This window comes from Macrobrachium rosenbergii, chromosome 5 (assembly GCF_040412425.1).
Source record: "Macrobrachium rosenbergii isolate ZJJX-2024 chromosome 5, ASM4041242v1, whole genome shotgun sequence".
Lineage (NCBI taxonomy): Eukaryota > Metazoa > Arthropoda > Malacostraca > Decapoda > Palaemonidae > Macrobrachium > Macrobrachium rosenbergii.
Window position 1 is genome coordinate 55,916,860 of NC_089745.1, and position 15,472 is coordinate 55,932,331.

Below are 15,472 nucleotides of genomic sequence, written 5' to 3' on the forward strand. Positions count from 1 at the left end.
ATGCCTAGATGACTATTTTTTTTTCAGTACGCTTCGGGCGTTTTTAGAGACAACATGGCCTTGATGTCTTTCTCAATGAATGTCACAAAGAGGAGGCATATGTCTTCAGGTGAGATAAATCAAATCCTAGACGAGGTGTCTGATACTGAAGACATATTTGATGATGAGAGCTCTAGTTCTGAATCCTCCATGATGAGGATATTGAAGAAACAAACTTTTCTTACAATAGCGGAAGTGAAGATGACTTCTTAGTGACTGGAGAGAGAGAGAGAGAGAGATCCAGACTTTTGAGAGAGAGAAAGAGTTGAGAGAAAGAGAGAGATTAGATTTTTGAGAAATAATTTGATGATGAAATCATTGATTACCTCGTGAAAGAAACAAACAGATTTGCAAATCAGTTTCTAGATGAGAATGTAGAACATTTGTCTCCACAATCACGAGTACATAGATGGATTGTGTGTAGCCCTTGCTTTAGAAATTGGCATACAAAAGAATAATAGTGCATGTATGTAGAACACTTTTCGTTCAGTATTTTGTAGTCTTATGAAATAAAATAATAGTAGTATTAATAGTTTTTTATCCCATCATTTAATAAAATTCCTACTCTTAACTACAGTACGAATTATAAGCATAAAAATCAATATTAACTTTGAAAAAGTTATCATCAGTGATATGAACGCTAATTGCAAGAAAAAGCGTGACGGTACGGTAGCAGCGAGCTCATCTGGGGGGGACGCTTAACAGGTTAATAGACCACAGTTTTACCTTTAAACCAATCTCATCCCAGTACTGAATTATCAATTGGTTCCAGTGCCAGGTTGTCAGACCAAACTTTCATAAATAATACAAATCCATCTACATATATTAGTATTCACTGTATTTTGTCAGCTTTATGCTTAAAGAAAATATAGGGTAAGAAGAAGTAAAATTGGGATAGTAATGAACCCTGTACTGCAGGAAAGAGGTGCACAGTGTATACAGTTCCTTCCTCAACCGTCATGATGTCTGGTTAGGTGCTTGGAAAGGGTACAGTAGATGTTGGCAGGGATTATGTGTTATCACTATAAATAATGTGAAATGGTAGATAAAGACATTATAATTAGTGAAAATAAACAGGTAAATAAATTATATAAAAACATACGAGCAGGCTCACAAAAACTCATATATACAAAATAAGTGTGTTATTAAATAAATGTTGGTAAACATCGAATCAACAAATTTACTTATATGATAGCACCATACACTCAACTCAATTGCCCCACCACATACACTTCTGGGTGACTGACTTCATAAAACGTGTGGTAGATTTCCTGATTGTGAAGGTTAGGCTTTTATATACAATAACCATATGAATTACAGAATTAATGTTAAGCAATCTTTTGTATTAAATTTTAGGTTAGTTACCAGTTCTTCAAACAGTTTTAATGATAGTTCATTTCAGTGAAGCCTAATTTAATGATTTAGTTTGTAAATGTCAGATATTCATTTTGTGGTCAGGTCTCAATAGTATCCTTATGTTATTCATTTTATTAACTCTAGAGAAATTAAATTTAATCATGTACAAGAGTAATTTCTTTAGGATAATTATTTAAAGACATGAAAAATTAATCTGTCATTGCTACTTTCTTGGGAGTGGGGCTGCATTGCAACTGCTACATTGTTTCCGTGAAAAAGTGTATTACTTGTAATTTTCAACTTGAGATTAAATAATAGACATTTTTGTGTGCATCCAATACATGATATGAAATAGTTTATTGTTTAATACTTTCTAGGTTTTTCTTTTCAGCTGTTGTCTCTTGTACTTCGTCTGAAAGGAGGAGGAACCATACAACTTGCCAGAGACTTGATTAATGCTTTACCTATACCCCAGAGTGCTATTGTAAACTTCTTGTGTGAAGAAGCTGTAGCCACTATAACAGCAGGACCTGGTGAGTAGTCTTTCTGCCAGATCAGACTTTTGTAAGATTCACACTACTACTTGCTGACTGTGTTGTCACATGGTGATATTTTTCTTTTGAGTCTGTGGATGTTATTATTCAAGTTAGGATAGAAATATTTGTTTTGATTTACAGGTGATTTTAATGTAATTTATTGTAGTTTGATGAAGAAAGAACAAAAGATAAGTTAAAATGAAAAGTTCAGGTTAACTGAAGAAAATTTTACTCTTTGCTGTAAAGGCATATTTACTGATAGCAAATTACCATAAGTTTCCTTTCTAATTTTATAAGGTTTATTGCTATAATGTACCAGCTAATGGACAGTAAACGGAGAAAGATACAGAAATTTTTGTGATTTCTGAATGACAGTTCTAAACCTCCTGGTTACAAGTGTTTAACAGTGTTTGAAAAAATGAGCAGTGAATATGTATGCATGTGGTATATTGTTAGCCTCTGCTAATGAAAAAACTAGGTTTTTATTTTACAAAACATATTTCTGTAAAAACTTGTTAATAAAAATATACCTTATCTCTGTTATATTTAGAAAATTCCCAGTGCAACAACTTGCTCTGACAAGAAAAAAGCTTTCATTTTGCATTCCAAGCCATCCAGTGATGCAGTTCTTCAGTATATCATCTCATTTGGTTTTGCTTGACAAAATAAATGTGGGGTAGAGAGGGAAGCAGTATTTGTATGATTAATAGATTGTATTGAAAAGCGTTGTTACTATACTGTTATACAAAACACATCTTCATGTAAATTCATTAATCATAAGATTGTCTCAGTCTCCTTGTGCCTCTGTGCCCTAGAAAGTGAAAAAGAATATTTCTTGGTGGTTAAATGTCAGGAACTATGTGGGCATTCTGCTGAATTCCCCCACCTCTGGAGCTGCTTGTTTTCAAATGCATGAGAAAAGGGTTGGTTCACACACCAGGAGGACCAGTCATTTCAGATATATGGAGATAAGACAGCCTTCATCTGCAAATCCAAAAGGGAGGATGTCTTTCAGTACCTGTGGGATCATCTGGATATCTGTGCCTTCCTTCTCTGCAGTCTGATCATTTGAGTGATGTCGTGTACTGATCATTTTAGGACACAGGATAACCCTGGTAGCTTCTCAGTGGGTGAAAGCTGACTGGTATGCAGATCTGTTTGTACTGTTCATCAAGGCCCCAAGAGAGATTTGCGTATGACATAATTCTAGATCAGCCCCAGTGGCTTAGGTACCACCAGTCCTTGAAGTTGCTGTCCTTTCATGGATTAAAGACTATCCAGCAGCTCCAGCTTTTCTAGCAGGACTGCACAGATGTTGCATGCATTCACTAGGTCCTCAACAGCCATTTTTCAAAGGAAGTGGTCCATCTTCTGTTAAATGTGTTGTGGATGGGGGTTTCTCTATGGTTTTAGCTACTATGTAGCAGAGAGCTGAATTCTTAGTCCTCTGTCATCAGGCTGAGTTCTCCATAACAATGTGAAAGAGTATTGTTCTGCAAAGTGTTCTGAGGTGAAGGGCATGGACTTCTTGCCCTCATTTGAGTTGTCCATGCTCACAGGGAGCTTTGTCTTTCCCACCTCACAAAATCAGAACCCCAGATTGATCATGCAAATTTTTTACCTCATTACTAGCTTAATTCTGGGGGGTTGCATTAAATGCAAAGTACAAAATCATGAAGTGTGTGTGTGTGTGGCATACACAAATTGTTGTGCAAAAGCTGGGGTGTATTGATTAATCTTAAAACAGGATATGATTCACACATCAAAGTAATTATTAGTACCTGTATAGGTTTCTAACATACAGTATAATAAAGTGAACTATAACATAAAACTTTATATAATTTGTACTTGAAAGTAAAAAAGAAATTTTAAAAAGTTGCAAAAATGAACACTTGAAATATTCATTTTATCATTAGTAAACACTGGAAGTGGTAATTTTCATCTTGTAAACTATACATTATGATATAATATTTGCAAAACCATTTTTCAGTTGTTTTGTTCTGTACAGTAAGTCCTTTACATATGAACCCTCAACTTGCAAACTTTCAAAGATGTTGACATGGATGTCCATTAATTATAAATATATTTAAATAAGCGCAAGATTCAAAATTGTGTCGGAATTTGAAATTTGGTGGCAGTGTGTAAGGTTAGTTTGCATCTCTGCCACTTGGCAGTGTGCAGGATTTCACACTTTGAGTAATCTAATACAGTGATCACATGCAGGCTTTTCCAACAAGTGCTTGTGCGCTTTAGTGTAGTTAATTTTTTATCAGGTATAGAACAATTTGATTTTATTTTGAGGACTGCACAATGTCAGGTATAAAGCACAGAAGCAGTAGTGATGGAGCTGGTGATGCTAAGAAGCCATCATGGTGGAAACTTCAGTTTGAAATAGTAGGAGTGGAGCAAGGCGAGAATATGGTCAACATTGCCTGTTCATACACCATGAACCATTCCATCATTTGCACAGTTCTCAAGAAAGAGGTAGAAAACATGAAAACTACTCTTCCAGTGATGTTTGCAGTTATGTCAAATAAGCTTGGAAAAGTTATCAAAGAGATGGGAAAAATGTGTATGGATACAGGATCAGCATCAATGCCATGTTTTGGTATTGGTCCAAAGGAAGGCTAAGTCTCTTCTTGATAGCTAAATACAATGAATTATCAGAGGGCACATCATGTAATGCCAGCCATGGTAGTTTTTATTTTTGCAAGGCGCAAACCAACCTCCATTATGTTAAGGCAAGTGGTGAGGCAGCGAGTGCTGTTACAGTAACTGCCCAGGAATTCCTTCTTATAACATTTTACTGCTATCAGACATTTCAGTGTGATAATACAGAGTCATAGCAACGCTTAAAGAACTACAAGTCAAAAGTTAAAAACAACAGGTTGCATAATGGGTTATATTAAACAAATACATTATTCAGCAGAGCAATTTGGATTAGGGAAAATGCCAATCTTTATGCTAGTAAGCTTATGCAACTGCCTCCTTTCAAATGCAAGAATATGGCTGTTTTATTATTTCATTTTTAAGTGCATCCTGTATGCTGTCCAACATGCTATGCTGATAGGCTTTTTGTTATTGAATGATCAGAAAATTAGTAACAACCTTTTTCATATACTGTACTTAATTGCTTTTTAGCAATTTTATAATTATATTCACTATTGTAAAAAAGGTACTCCTGGGATTTTGCAAGCTGACAGACTGTTACCTTGGGATGAGTTAGAGAAACAGTGGCGTGATCTTATCACTCTCTGTGAGGACCCATCAACTTTAGGCAATCAGCTACTTGATGTTGGACAGCGCTTAGGGTCCTCATACCCAGATCAGCTGGCAAAAGGTTTGATTATGAGCTATTTTTTATTTTTTAAGACAGACCATTACTTTCAAGAGAAGGGTTGGTAATATGTAGAGTGGTGAAATAATTTGCAGAATCAATTTATAATCTTACAAGATATTTGAGTGTACTTGTAAGAGTTTTGCAGCCTGTTTGTAATAACTTTTTTGTAGCTTGATAATGAAGAATTTGGAGGTAGAGATCATGCAACCTTTAAACTAGGCTTCGTATCTGCTGTATAAGTTTTTATAAAGTGTTAATTTTTCAGTCCACAGCATGAGTGTTGAGTTAGTGATACGTGCTCATGATTGCTTTACTGCTGCTTCCAACATGGAGGGTATTAGTACTGTGCTTCGAACATCATTTTACCTAACCACATCACTTCTGCAACATTTTCAGTATTCTCTTATGGTAATTATTTTGTTTTTCCCTTTTATACAAACAGCACTTAGAGGATTTGTTTCTGCTACATTTCTTTTCTTTTGTTAAAATTGATATTCACCATTAGGAAATTGATAGGATTTAATTTCTATTCAGTATTTTCTTCACTTTACTTATAATGCTGCATTCATGTCTTTCCAAGACTTGTGGTACAAGTTCCTTGCAACAGGAAAATTCAGAGTGAAGTAAACAAAGCTGTTACGTGTGGGTAGGGAGAAGTACTGTGCAAATTATTTTAATAAAGTAGAGGCATATACAAAGCATTGTATTTTAAGTATGGTCCAAGCAACTAGTGAGGTTTAAGCAGTCCCTATTTTTTCCATGTCAGGAAGTGGTACCACAGGAAAGGACAATGACTTGCTGAAGAAAATTACCAAACAAGCTGAATTGTATTGTTGATTAAAAAATAGAGCCAGGTTTTTTGCTTAAGTGTCCCTCATAATTTATTTTTGAAATAGCAATTTAAAGGTAACTTGATTTCTATAGGTATGTGTATTTTTATCTGTGTGGCCCCCTTTTTTAAGTTACCTTTTAATGGAGAGCTCCTGCTAATGTTTTCAGGTGTCTACACCATTTAAATTAGTGTTCAAAGTGCATTATGCAAAACAGCACCTGTGTTCTGCTGGGATGCCACAGTGACACTGCACAGTACAAAATGTGTTTTATTCTGTCGACCAAAAATGTAGTGTTATAATAGTACTACCAGAAGAACCCTAAAAGTTATAGAGGTCTGTTAAACAAATCATTTATAACTAACTAACTATGTAATGTAATGTTTCATTATGCTATACACCATTGACTTATCCTTTTACTTTTTTTTTTTTACATTTTTCAGCAGCTGTTTATGTCTGTACAGTAATATCTTACTTGATGTCAATTGTTCATTCCAAGGCTCACAAAAATAAAAAAATTGCTTAAATAAACCCTTTAAACTACTATGACACCCTGTAAACCCCTCTAGGAAACTGTAACATTGCTAATATAATGTGTTCAATAGTTCAACATATTTACTATTTCTTTTTATAGATTTTTATGTTTTAATTGATGCTAATGTAAAGGAAAACAAAAAATGTATATGTCCTGATGGGTGAAAGATATGGGTCTTATCATAGAAGACTCAAGACCTGCTAATGCAGGCGCCTTGATACACCAGAACAGGTGTAGCAGTCCTGTGAAAATCAGCCTCATTCTCTTTTCCCTCTGGTTTAGGTAGCAGTATTTATCTTCAGGTTTTGAGAAGGGTTTTATGACTGCTAAATTCAGGAATGATTGCAGCCATACTGTTATGGAATAATAAAGTATAAAAAAGTACCATGTGCTTTTTTTATTGTTTTTAAGTGAATGTAGAATTTCTGTGGCTTTTTAGTAGCTTTTGACTCATGTTAAGTTGAGTAAATCAGTTTTTACTTTTTCCTTATTATTTTCAACAAAGTATGCTTTTAAGTCAGAAACACTGGAAAACAAAACGGTAGCAGGAGGTATTGATGTATACATTTATCTTTTTCTTTTTCCCTCTATTAAAAGCTTACCCTACAAGTTAGTGGCCTCTTAGGCTTGTTCTTTTTCATTTTGTTCATGATATAAAATATACAGTAACAGTATAATTATTATTATTATAAAGTAGTTTAATTGGACCATTGAATCCCATTTCTACTGATAGCTTCCTGTTGTGTTGGAGTTGTCCGAGCCACTACAGTGAAACTTTCTGTATTGAACAGTTTGCTTTGCCCCAAAGTGTTCTGGGCAGTGTAAGGCTGTTATATAATGGGTGATTTATATAAAAAAATTTTTATTGTAATACATAGTTTTTTCAGATTTGTGAATTTTCTCACTTGATAATAGTTCATCAGAAGTACAGGTAGACTTGAATGCAACAGTATGAAATGCAGTAGCATTTCCAATCTACTTCGCAAAATCCTAGCTAGCTTTCATTGTATAATATTACATAAGAGAAAAGAATAATAATGTTATTACATTTGCTTGTGTATTCTCAAGTTACGTTTAGCAACTGCTAACTATTTTTTAATCATCATTGCTTATGCACAACTGTCTTACTTCGTCTCATTGGCTCACTTCTTGTTCTTCTTATTCCCTATATAGTACAGCATTATAAATATAGTTAGTACTTGATTTTCATTAGATTTGGAAAAATGCTTGTTAATTCAAAGAATTGATGAAATACACATTTCATTAAATTTTAAAGGGATGCATGAATTTAATTTATGTTGTATTTCAATCTAGACTCATTTTTGGTCACTACACTTGAATTTTTCCACAGTTCTTATTAGGCATTCAGTTACTGAATGTATTTCATAACACTCATTGTTTTAAATTTGTACTTTTAAGATTTTTTCTTTCGTGGTAAAAATTGTGTATAAAGAATCTGACTAATATGTATATTTAAGTGTTAAGTGTATGGTACAGCAGTTTAATTAATTTCTATGGGAAAGTTGCAGTATTGTTTGAAATGGTCTTGTCAGTCTTGTCTTTAGACAGACTTCAATTTAATTTTGTTTTCACTCAAACATCAATTTAAATTTGTTTTCACTCAAACATTACAGTATTCTGCTTTTCTTTTAGGTTCGTTTATTAACCGGCGTTGGCAGGTATGGTGAAATGTCATACATCATTGATGCTCTTAGAGAACATGATCAATTTGAGCCTCTACTTGGACCAGGTTCTGAATCCAAAGAGTGTAGTAGAGGATTGGATAGAGCTTTAGTACATTACCTTCGTTCCAAATATCCAAATGATAAAGATACTCTGATACTTGTCGCTCTCCACTTCCTGTTGTATTCTGAGGTAAGTTACAGATTGTTTGGTGAACAGTGTGCTGAATCTTAAGATAGCCTGGTTAGCTGGTATGGAACCAAATAAGTATTGTATCAGCATGTATTGGTAGAGTATTGATATGTAAATTATGTTTAAATAAGAAAATTGTATGTTTGACAGATAAATAAAAGAATTTCCATTGTTACAGGTTGCTGGAATGTGGGCAGCTGATGCTGAGAAATTAGTAGATCAGGTTTTAGAAGCTACAGTTGACCTTGGGGTGTCATGTAGTAGTATAGTGACAAGGTAATTATTTTTGTTTCTAAGATTATGCAAGTGAAAAAACCAAAGGACATATTCATCTTTTCTTTTTCATTCATCTTTTCTTTTTCATTCAGATTTAACTAGTGCTCCAGTCTCTCTTTCCCAGTCAACTTAAGTAATCTTTACTTGCATTGGCAGCTATTAACCCTTAAACGCCGAGCCTCTATTTACAAAAATGTCTCCCGTATGCCGGCGGCGTTCGGGAGTTAGCGCCGAAGCGGAAAAAAAGTTTTTTTCAAAAAATCACAGCACGCTTAGTTTTCAAGATTAAGAGTTCATTTTTGGCTCCTTTTTTTGTCATTGCCTGAAGTTTAGTATGCAACCATGAGAAATGAAAAAAAATATCAATATCATATATAAATATTGAAATATATGACAGCGCAAAAAAAATTTTTCATATATAATTTTATACAAATTGCGCTGTGAGCAAAACGGTTAAAGCTAACGGGTTATTTTTTTTTCTTTGTATTGTACACTAAATTGCGATGATTTTGGTATATAACAAATTGTAAAACGATCAAAGCAACACAGAGAAAATATTATCACAAAATGATGCATGAATTCGTAACCCGCGGACGTAAAAAATTTTTTTTTTTTCAAAAATTCACCATAAATCGAAGTATTGTGCTAGAGACTTCCTGTTTGTTGAAAAATGAAGCTAATTGATTGAATATTACTAGACTGTAAGTGTTTTAGCTTACAATTGCAGTTTTCGACCATTTCGGTCGAGTTAAAGTTGACCAAAAGTCGAATTTTTTCTAATTATCGTGATTTATATGAAAATATTTCAAAACTGATAAAAGATACAACCATGAGTTATTTTCTCTTGTATTGTACATGAAATTGCGCACATTTTCATATATAAAAGTTTATGTAACGACTAATATAAAACGGTGCAAACATTACGACAACGTGACGAAAGAATTTCTGTGATGTTCGGCCGAGTTACCGCACGGACGTAAGGAAAATTTTTTTTTTTTCAAAAATTCACCTTAAATCGAAATATTGTGCTAGAGACTTCCAATTTATTGCAAAATGAAGGTAAATGATTGAATATTACTAGAATGTAATAGTTTTAGCTTACAATTGCGTTTTTTTACCATTTTGGTCGAGTTTAAGTTGACCAAAGGTTGAAATTTTGGCAGTTATCGTGATTTATATGAAAATATTTCAAAACTGATAAAAGCTACAACCATGAGTTATTTTTTGTTGTATTCTACATTAAATTGCGCACATTTCCATATAAAAAACTTTATGTAACGACTAATATAAAGCGGTGCAAACATTACGACAACGTGATTGAAAAGAATTTCTGGCGCGGACGTAAGGAAAAAGTTTTTTCAAAAATTCACCATAAATCGAAATATTGTGCTAGAGACTTCCAGTTTGTTGCAAAATGAAGGTAAATGATTGGATATTACTAGAATGTAAGAATATTAGCTTAAAATTGCGTTTTTTTACCATTTCGGTCGAGTCAAAGTTGACCGAAGGTTGAAATTTTGGCAGTTATCGTGGTTTATGTGAAATATTTCCAAACTGATAAAAGCTACAACCATGGGTTGTATTTTGTTGTATTTTACATGAAATTGCGCACATTTTCATATATAAAACTTTATGTAACGGCTAATATAAAACAGTGCAAAACTTACAACAAAATGACGAAAGAATTTCTGAAATTTTCGGCCGAGTTACCGCTCGGGCGTAAGGAAAAAGTTTTTTCAAAAATTCACCATAAATCGAAATATTGTGCTAGAGACTTCCAATTTGTTGCAAAATGAAGGTACATGATTGAATATTACTAGAATGTAAGAGTTTTAGCTTACAATTGCGTTTTTCGACCATTTCGGTCGAGTCAAAGTTGACCGAAGGTTGAAATTTTTTGTAGTCGACATACGGTACGTCCACTTGGCACCCAACAGACAACTTTAGTCGACGTATGATACGTCCAGTAGGCGTTTAAGGGTTAATAAAGCAGAGGTATGAGATTATGCAGCTTGTTGCAGCTTGTTTCCCCCGTAGGGGAGTAGTGCGTCAGTGCACCTTGTGCGATGCACTTTAGGCATCGCTTAAGGTTCTTTGCGGCGTCCCTTTGGCCCCTAGCTGCAACTCGTTTCATTCCTTTTACTTGTACCTCCATTCATATTGTCTTTCTTCCATCTTACTTTCCACTTTCTCTTATCAACTGATTCACAGTGCAGCTGCGAGATTTTCCTCCAGTTACACTTTTCAGACCTTTTTACTGTCAATTTCCATTTCAGCGCTGAATGACCTGATAGGTCCCAGTGCTGAATAACCTGATAGGTCCCAGTGCTTGGCCTTTGGCCTAAACTCTTTATTCTATTCTGTTCGATGCAGCTTGTTTGGTCACTTCACAATTTCTTCAGTCCAGTACAACACCTTTTTAAATTTGTTTCACTCAGCCCCTCAACTTTTATTTTTCTGTAAACACCTTGTAATAATATTCAGGAATTATTATTCTTTCTCCTTAACAGTATCTGTATTTTCAAGAAAGTAAATTCTGTTACCCTCAGGGGTTTCCTTCCTCAGTCATACATTTATCAGTCTTTCCATGTGTTATTAGAAATGGACACTACCTATAATACATTTTGTGCAGAATTCTGTTGGAATTACTTAGAGTTTTGTACAATTTCCCTCAAGTGGCACATGTTTTTGCATTGTCCCTTTTTCTACCAGGGCATTTGCACTTGGTAACTGGCTTACACTCCGTCTGCTAAATGAATGACTCATGGGTTTGCTGAGCCATATCAGGCAAACACATGAATACACTCAAAACAACAAAAAGAAACAATCCCACCGGGAAAGGAAGCAATGTTCCAAAAAGAAACATGGTGAAAGCAGCGATAAGCAGGGCAGAGGGCAACGAAACACACCACTGATAAGTCTAGCCAAAAGCAAAGTGACACTCTGCCGACTGGGCGGGCAGGACTTCCACCTGGTCGTTTGGTAGTTAACTACCATACCACCTTGTTGAAAGTTTTAATGGCCAGTTCCAGCTCTTCTGATGGTAATTCTTGTAACAAAGAACTCAGGTTTGAATAGTTAGAAAAAATAAAAATTACTTTTAAGTTTGTCATATTAAGGAGACTTGGCCTAATCTTTCTGCAGTCTCTTGATTATAATTTCTGCTAACGTTTTCAGGATTCTGCTTAATACTGTGGTAAGTGAAAATTCTGGAAATTCATTTTTTGATCTATGACTGAATATTATCCCTACCATTAAGAACTTCATGAACATTCATTTAAGTTCACAGACTTTCTCTTTTTTGATCCATACTCTTGAGAACGGTTTTTGATCCCTTACACTAGAAAATAAAATTTTAACTTTGGGGATACAAACCCTCAGCAACAGCTGATCCAGTCATTGAAGCTTAGTAACAGATTGCAGTGCCCCCCCCCCTCCCGTTTTTACGTTTCACATTTCCGCATTTCATTTTGTTGCTGACTTTTGTGGAACACATCATTCACTTGTCCACGGGGGCAATGTCACTAATTAGCAGATTTTCCTTTGGGCCGTTTCTCTAAAATTATCCCTAATTTGTTTTTTTCGTAGAGCAACACTGTGTGTTCACTAATTACTGTAGTTTTCATTAAAATATATGTATAGTGAGAGAGAATGTCTTGGACATGAGTGAATATGCTACGTTATGCCCCCCAGGACAATTAACCCTTATTATGTTTATGATTTGTGGAAGTCGTTAGCGTACACCGTCTCACAATGGCATTGAGTGTTTATCATTTTTGCTTGTCCACTCAAGATATTGGAATTGAGAAGGTGAGAAGGTTCTATCAGTGTCTTTGGAACACAGCAGTGGTATCACATATTCCTTGTCTTGGGGCTACTTTGAACCCAGCTGCTTCTGCTGGGACCATGTCTGCTTGCCCCTCCACTCATTCTGAAGAGTGTACATGTAGACCACATAACGATCAACTTCTGTGTGTGCATGTTTCTTTAGCTGGTATGCATACCTTTCCCAAAGCTCTTGCTTTTGTCCCTGCTTCCCTGGCAGGAGACAGAGGAGTTGCTGAAGGCATGTGGCCTTCTTTGGGCAGTCTGGGGGATCCATCCTGTTATGATTTTTTGGATTATTGGCTTGGGGCAAAAGTTCATTACTTAGATCGGTAATGGGTCAACCCCATTGCTTCATTCATGCCCCACCCCCCCAGTCCAAGAGAGCTGTGGTGTGGATGTTCCTGCTGTTCCTGTTGCCCTTGCTGTAGCTGCTATGGCAGCTCCTGCTCCTGTTTTTTCTGGGATCTCTGCCTTGACTTTAATGAGGCCAGGAAGACAGCCCTCTGCAAGGAGGCTTAGAAACATTCTCATGGCTGTCACTGTTATGTTGGGAGTAATAGCAATTCCAGTACCTTTTTATGGGGGCAGATGGTCATGGGCAGTACAGGTAACCAATCTCTATTACATGGGTTCTCTTATGCTCAGTTGCTCCCAGTAACCTATATTCATTTTTTTGGAGAGGAGGACTGACCTTGATTCATCTCATATGCTTGGCTTTGCTGAGGCATGTAGGGAATAACCCACATTTCCATGGACTAGAGGCCATCATAACTCCCTGGAACTATCCCAGTACATACTAGGATGTGGATGTTCTTGCAATCGATCTCTTGATCATTGTGAGTGTGGTTGTACTTGTGTTTGACACTGGCTTGGACTATTCTCCTAATCTGTGTGAGTGGTATGGGGTTGCCCTGGCCCTTGTGTGGCTAGGTTCCATTCTGTTCGGTCAGTGGTTGTTCTACAAAATCAGAAAGTGCATGGTCCAGGGTTGCCCCAGTAGGTGCACCACTTGGTGATGCTTCCTTCAGTGCCACCTTGCTTGGGACAGGCAGCATGTGCTCTTGCTCACCTTGCCAGTTTGGGTGGTACCACATTCACTTCAGGGTATGAGTGTGGTAAAGGGGATTGTGTTCATTCACCATTCATGCATTTGGACCGTAACTTGGTGTCTGGGATTCATCCATTGGAATTCTTGGAGGCACCTCTGCTTTGTCTGCAATGGATGTCTGTCAGTCAAAGCATTTGCTTCATACTGCATGTTATTCCACAGGTGTCCATGCTAGTTTTGTTTTGGGGCCATGTGCTCAGAGTCTATCTTTTACGGTGTCCCAGTAACTGGAATATCCAGGATCCCTTTGAGGCAAAGTTATTTGGCTAAATAAAATTTTAGACTGGTAGTTGCAGCCGGCCAAAACACATTGCCCTTATCTAAGAATCATTTGGATTCCTTTCATTACATTTCGTACCTTTTTGGTGTTACCTTTGAGTCAAAACATCTGCGAAACAGCATCATCTACCACATCCTGACCCCATCTTTTTTCATCCATTCATGTTGCATCCTAAATAGGCAGACTTCTGGATCTTATACTGCTCACATGATAAATAAGTGTATTCATGCTTAAAGCCTTGTGAATCTAGTATGGGCATTTTCTGTTTCACTTCAGTAGTTACATCTTTACCTTGAACAGCCTTCTCAGTTATCAGAGCCTTGGCCTCTGACTTAAACCAGTCCCCAGTGGCCCTCCTGAATCTTACCAGTGCTTGGATTCAGTAACTTAGCCCTCCTGCATAAATTGTGATTTAGGCATGTACATGGTTGATGGGGGTGTAATGAAACTGAATGAATTTTTGTAACCCAAAACTCAGTTTTTCCATACAAACCAATTAGTTGTTTATTGAATGCCCTCCTCTCAGGCCCACTTTTCTCACTGTCTCACTTCAGCATTACTGTACATAAAATGAGGTGATTGATAACTTTGGATTACTGTATGTATATGCATTCTCTATTTCATGAACATTGTTTCTTGCTAACGCTTGAGCATGAATCTGCACTCTGCACATGCACATTATTATTCTTCCTGCCCCTCTTGGCACGTGTTGTATGCCTTGCAGTACCCTCTCTGTGTATAGTTGTTTGTTGTTTGGAATAAAGCAACTTATGACTCGGGATATTATTTCTCCATCCCTGCAACCTTTAGTCTTCTCCCACAAGACTATCATCACATATCACCAGTAGGTACCTGACAGTCCAGGTTGTGTGTATGTCAAAAAAAAAAAAAAACACTGTTGAGCCTTGGGGCTGTAAAAACCACAGAACTGGGCATATATGTCATTGATAGGTTTGTTTGAAGAAATTAATTCTGTAATAAAACTGTAGTATTTAATTTTTGCCTTTTAGTATTAGCTATTATCAAAGTATTAGCTATTAATAAAGTATTTCTATACTCATGGGATTGGCTCAGAGTATTTTGTTTTTAAATGTAAGGTAAAAAGTGGATCAAGATAAAGCTGAAGTTGGACAGTTGGGTATACAGATACCCAAGGGCTCAAATGTAAAATAAATGGCAAGGAGCATTTATTGCTGTTTCACTATACAAGGCTTACTGTATGGGGCATAGTTCCAGTCAGTATATTCTTATTTCTCCACTTTCTCCTCATTTTGCCCCTGAGAGTTTCTGCTATCATCTAAAGTTACGAATCACATTAATGTGCTGTTAAGTAGGATGGAAAAAAAAAGAATATCAAATATCCCAAAATCAGTTGTAGTTTTCTAACTTATACAGCCTGGTATTTATATTTGTCTACATATTTTTTTTTATCATATTTCTATGATGAATTGTTAGTGAAATTTCTGTTA

General features: G+C 36.0%; 1 protein-coding gene across 1 annotated transcript in view; it reads left to right on the forward strand.

The window, feature by feature from the left end:
- Positions 1-15,472, forward strand: part of LOC136838811 (spatacsin) — a 125,469-nt gene that overhangs the window by 100,871 nt on the left and 9,126 nt on the right. The window contains 5 exon segments of the mRNA XM_067104422.1: positions 1,787-1,928; positions 5,107-5,271; positions 5,537-5,679; positions 8,290-8,511; positions 8,690-8,787. Of these exon segments, the coding sequence (XP_066960523.1) occupies positions 1,787-1,928; positions 5,107-5,271; positions 5,537-5,679; positions 8,290-8,511; positions 8,690-8,787 (770 nt within the window).